The 5,580-nt window shown below is 37.2% G+C and overlaps 1 protein-coding gene and 1 pseudogene across 7 annotated transcripts in view; one reads left to right on the forward strand and one right to left on the reverse strand.

Moving 5' to 3' along the window:
- Positions 1-4,699, forward strand: part of RAD21L1 (RAD21-like 1 (S. pombe)) — a 39,294-nt gene extending 34,595 nt beyond the window's left edge. For all 7 annotated transcript variants that reach the window (XM_010841782.1, XM_010841781.1, XM_010841784.1 and 4 more), the window contains one exon: positions 3,166-4,699. In XM_010841782.1, coding sequence (XP_010840084.1) covers positions 3,166-3,354 — 189 coding nt within the window. In that variant the 3' untranslated portion in view covers positions 3,355-4,699. The remainder of the gene's footprint in view (positions 1-3,165) is intronic.
- Positions 709-1,247, reverse strand: LOC104989940 (annotated as a pseudogene).
- Positions 4,700-5,580: the final 881 nt, after the last annotated feature.

Here is a 5,580-nt window from a genome sequence, read left to right on the forward strand (position 1 = left end):
ATGGAAACTCTCACCACAGTCAAGATAGTGAACATATCTACAATCTCCAGAAGTTTCTTTGTGTCTCTTGATAATCCTTTGTCTCATCTCCCCCACTGGTCCCCCTCCCCCAGCCCCCAGCAACCATTGATCTGTTTTCTCTCAATAGCATCCTAATCATTTTTTGTGGATGGTGTCTTCTCTTAATTTTCAGAGGTTATAGCTTTCTCCTACTGTCCTCATTGTCTGTTTCCTTAGTAATTCTCTTGGATATTAGAAATTTTATCCAAGTGTTTAATAGATCTTTGGTTTTTATTTAAGAATGAGACACCAAAAAGCTGATTGGAGGTTATATAAGCATGGGTGGGGCTTATAGACTTGTCTTCATAGCGAGATAATTTTGGGTGTCCCCACCCCCGCCAATACGTACGCACACAGATGTCATTATCTATAGAATTTTTTTCCTTGGAATGGTCTATTTTTGCATGGTCAAATCTACCGTCTAGAAGATATAAGCATGACGTCCATGGTTGAGGAAACAAAAGGGAGTAAGGGAGAAGCTGGCAGTCTCACTGCTTAGATATTAGAATTTCCCTTAATCCCCCAGTTTGTAACACTTCTCTTCCACTATCCACAGTGCCTCGTATTCCAGGTCTAAAACCTCATGGTTGGTACCTCCAGAAAGACAACTTTCTGCCTCCTGCTAGGGTTCAGGACTAATGGTCTCCTGGTTCTGTGAGGTGGTGTGGTAAACCTGAGGGTCTAATTGTTTTCAAGTAGCCTTTTAAGGAATTCTCATGTTTTTAACTTCACACTTCATTTCCAGCTTATGACATACTGCTGCCTATAATCACTGATCTTTTCCTAGGTTTTCTTTCATTTAGGGATTTTGTTTCTGTTTTGTTCAAATGTGTTTGTTGGGATGGTCTCCCACTCATCCTGATTTTGGATTCTTTGGTGCTACTTCTGTCTGAAGCAGCATCCTTCAGTAAGCCTTGCTTTTATTCCTGTAGGGTGTCAAGGACAAGGAGCAGCCAACACACAAAACCACTAGTGTTTGTGCACAGCTAGAGCTGGTGGTGATTTTATAGTATCCTGGGCATTTCACATCCATAGAGTAGGAACTGGGGCTCTGGACCATGTGCTTCTTCTCACGTTTCCTCTTCTCCTTTTTTGGAGAAGGATGAAGGTGATCCTTTGCAAGAGGTATCATAGGGGAGGTTTTCACTGCTGGAAATGCTCCTTTTTTCCACATTTTTCATGTTTTATTGTACTTACACTCAAATTTCACCATTAAATACTGAGCATAAGTAATGCTGGCCTTATGTCCAGATTTTTGAAATGCAAAGGTAAATTGATGAATGGCTTTAACAATGTGATATATTAGACACTGTAAAATATATTAAACAATTAGAGAATCTAGAAGGAAAGTAAAATTCTGTCTATATACATTTACCCATTTAGTGGCATAAATAAACTCTATAGGGAAAGGACGACAGATATGAAGCTTTTAGTTGCAGTTGGAGGAAAAATCCATTCGGGACTGAACTGAGAGGTCCTTGGTTGCTAACAGAATCTCCCCTGACTTCAGAATTTAAACAAACTAGTGAGTTTTTTGATTGGTATCCAAAAACCACTGAATTGTGTAAAATCCCTATTAGTCATGAGAAACAGAAGGAACAAGATTGATTAAGGAATTGGTACATGCCAATTTGAGTCATTGGGTCTGGCCAGTCAAAAGTGAGCAGAGCTGGCTAGAGGCTGAAAATCCATTGGATGTTGCAGTTCACTCATCTCAGTCTAGAGGTTACTACATTCCTCAAAAATTCTTGTTCTCCAAATAAGTTCCTTAAATGCTTTCCATAAGCAGGGTCTAGGTTCTGTATCTCAAATTGTCTTGCCTTTTGCTGGTTCTCCTCTCTGCTGGCATTTAGGTTTCAGCTTTCTCTAAGTCTGGTAAGTCTTCCACTTTGTATTTCTCTTCTTCATTTCTTTACCTTTATTTTAGAGGAGCTCTTGGAGGAAACAGAATAATCCTCTCAGGGTGTTTGTCAAAAGGGTTCTTAAAATTTACAAGGCTGTCCCTGCTCTCTCCCTGGGGAAAACCACCCAATCCACATCTTGTCTCCTCAAGAGAGGGAATAAATGAAGGCTTGGCATGCTATCTCAAAGGCTGCTGACACTGTGCTATGCTACTCCTTTGGTTGAGATTAAAGTATGATAAAATATTTAACTTGTCAATTTTTTAAAAGTTAGTGTTGGTTGCTCAGTTGTGTCTGACTCTTTGTGACCCCATGGACTGTAGCCCACCAGGCTCATCTCTCCATTAAATTCTTCAGGCAAGAATACTGGAGTGGGTAGTCATTCCCTTCTCCAGGAAATCTTCCAGAGCCAGGGATTGAATCTGTGTCTCATGCATTACAGGCAGATTCTTTACCATCTGAGCCATGAGTTAAATGTTATGGACTAGCAAACAAACAAACAAAAAAGACCTTTGTATATGGTCTTTTTAAAAAATGCTTCACAGCTACCAAATTAGTACAATATTCACAGGGATACTGGCCAGTATTCACCATAGTATTTCTAACTAAAACACAACACTCCTTCTCTAGAAATCTGATTCCAAGTGCAGTCTAATCAAATACTTCATTGTACGTCAGTTTTTCAAGTAGATTCACAGGTGTCCTGTAGTGAACCAATGTCTTTTTAATCTGTGCAAAGAAACTGGGAGATATTTATTTAGTCATATTCCCCTGCCATTACACTTACACCAGAGTTGTTTAGTTAACTCCACCCTGCAGTACCTATAAAACAAGGCTGACAGGCTGATAATCATTGTTTTTGAAGATTCCCAGGGTCCTGTGGACTTTTTTCTGCCTGAAAGTCTCAATTAATTGCACTTTTCCCAGGAGCCATTTATGTTAACATCAATAGACCTAACATTTGTATAACACATTGAAATTTGTATAACACTTTAGAGTTCTTTTGCGTGTATTTTGTCAATGAACCAAGCTGTGCTCAATGATCTGTTTTTTTATGTTTCCTAATAAATCATTTGCATTTCTCCATTTAAGAATTTCAGTCACTTATCAAAAATACCAATATTTATTATTCATCATACATCCACAGCCTGCTTTGTTCCTAATGATCTTATTTCCCTTTCCTCTTTTATAATTGTTTTCCCAGGAATCCAACAAGATGGGAATGCAGTACTTCAGTCTGATGAAGCTCTGCAGAAATAGTGACCGGAAACAAACTGCTGCCAAATTTTATAGCTTTCTTATGCTAAAAAAACATCAGGCTATTGAGCTGAGCCAGAGTGCTCCCTATGCAGATATTATAGCTACAGTGGGACCAATGTTCCATAAAATGTGAAGGAAATCCAGAACATGCAGATTTATGTCATCATTGGAATTTCTGTATAGATTGTTCAGTTTAACGCAGAAGCTGTCTGGAAGCAGCTGAAGGTCTGATCCATTTCATAGATAGGTTGAGCTCATATTTCATAGATAGATAGGTTGAGCCCATATTTCCTCTTTGTAAGTTCAGAATAATCATAGGCATAATTAGAAACCTATATGCTTCCAGAAATAACTGTAGCTAAGTAATATTTTTAACTTAGTTGACTTGAATGCATATCATTTACCATTTCCTTGGCTTGAATGTTGTATTTAGGATACATTTTAAAAATACTTTATGTCTTCAAGGATTTTTATAAAGTGGATTATTTATTAAATTTTATAACTTAATAAATATTAGTAATTAATAATTAACACTTTCTTATTTCTCCACAACAATAATTTATTTGATTATAATGCATATCACTCTTGGTTTTATATAATGCCCTGGCTTTTAATCTAATATCTTAATCGAAGAGTTATAAAATTTTTCTTAGTCTCAAATTATATGAGTCTAATATAATATGGCTTTAGTCTATAGTTCATGCAACCTGTTTATTTACTATTAATGATTATTATGGCTGTCATTTATGTATCAGCAAAACTAACATTAGAAAAAATTAATGGATGCTTATTCAACATGTTGTTTTCAGCTATAATTCAAGTGAAGGTAACTAAAATAAATGTTCTTTATATGGTGTATACTGAGCATTTTTGACATTAAAACCAAAGTTTTTCTTTCTTAGTTGAAGTTTGAGTTAAGAGATTTTCATGTAATGCTCTGTGAGCTCCATACTATTGTATCTGGAATTATGCTACAGACTAAATTCTAAATGGCCCCTTTGAATGTATTAACTATAAGTTTTAGATGTCAAAATTCCCTTTTTTAAAATTTCCTTTAATTTTTAATTGACACAGGAAAGATTGACTTTTTTATTTTAGTGCACAGTTCAATGAATTTTACAGGTATAGATTCCTGTGAGCACCATCAGAACCAGGGTACCAAAAAAATCCCTTGTACTAACCCTTTGTAGTTACACCCTTCCCCCATTCTAACTCCTGGTAACTACTCTTCTACATGACTATAGTTTTATCTTTTTAAGAATGTCATACAAATGGAACTATATAGTAAGTAACCTTTTTTCAGACTGACTTCTTGCATTCCATCTTTGAGATTAGTACAAATTATAGCATGTATCAGGAGTTCAATCCTATGTATTGTTAAGTAGCAGTCTGTTGTCTGGATATACCACAGTTTATGTATCCATTTACCCCCTGAAAGACATTTATATTGTTTAACAATTAAAAATAGAGCTGCTGCATATACCTGTGTACAGTTTTTGTATGAATATAAGTTTCTAATTTTCTAAGGTAAATATCTAGGCCTCGGTCGTATGGCCAGTGCATGTTTAACTTTATAAGAAACTAACAAATTATTTTCCAGATGTACCTTTCTGCATTCCTATTAGCAATGTATGTGAGTTCCAGTTGACTTTTTGTTTACTTTTTTATTTTGAGATAACTGTAGGTTCACATGAACTTGTGAAAAACAATACGGATCCTGTATACTCTTCATCCAGTTTCCCCAGTGGTAACATCTTACATACTTATAGTACAGTATCAGGGACACTGACATTGATACAGTCTGCTCACCTGATTCATGTCTCACCAGTTTTACATGTGCTCATTTGTTTGTGTGTGTTTAGAATGAATGTGTTCGCTCAGTCGTGTCCAACTCTTTGCGACCCCATGGACTGTAGCCCACCAGGCTCCTCAGTCTATGGGATTTTCCAGGCAAGAGTACTGGAGTGGGTTGCCATTTCCTTCTCCAGGGGATCTTCCCAACCCAGGGATCGAACCCAGGTCCCCTGCACTGCAGGCAGACGCTTTACCGTCTGAGCCACCTGTGTGTGTTTAGTTCTATGCAATTGTACTACATAGATGGCTTCATGTGACCACCACCACAGTCAAGAAATAGAACAGTTCTTTCACAGGAATGACCTGTTACTTTTTTGTAGCTACTGCCACTTCCTTCCTTCCTTTACTCCCTAGCCCCTGAAGACCTTTAACCTGTTTTCCATCTTTATAATTTTGTCATTAATATAGTTGACTTTTGCAGGTTAATTTTATACCCTGTTACAGTTACAGTTCAGTCACTCGTGTCCGACTCTTTGCAACCCCATGAACCACAGCACGCCAGGCC

Source organism: Bison bison, unplaced genomic scaffold (genome assembly GCF_000754665.1).
Source record: "Bison bison bison isolate TAMUID 2011002044 unplaced genomic scaffold, Bison_UMD1.0 scf7180017864167, whole genome shotgun sequence".
Classification (NCBI taxonomy): domain Eukaryota; kingdom Metazoa; phylum Chordata; class Mammalia; order Artiodactyla; family Bovidae; genus Bison; species Bison bison.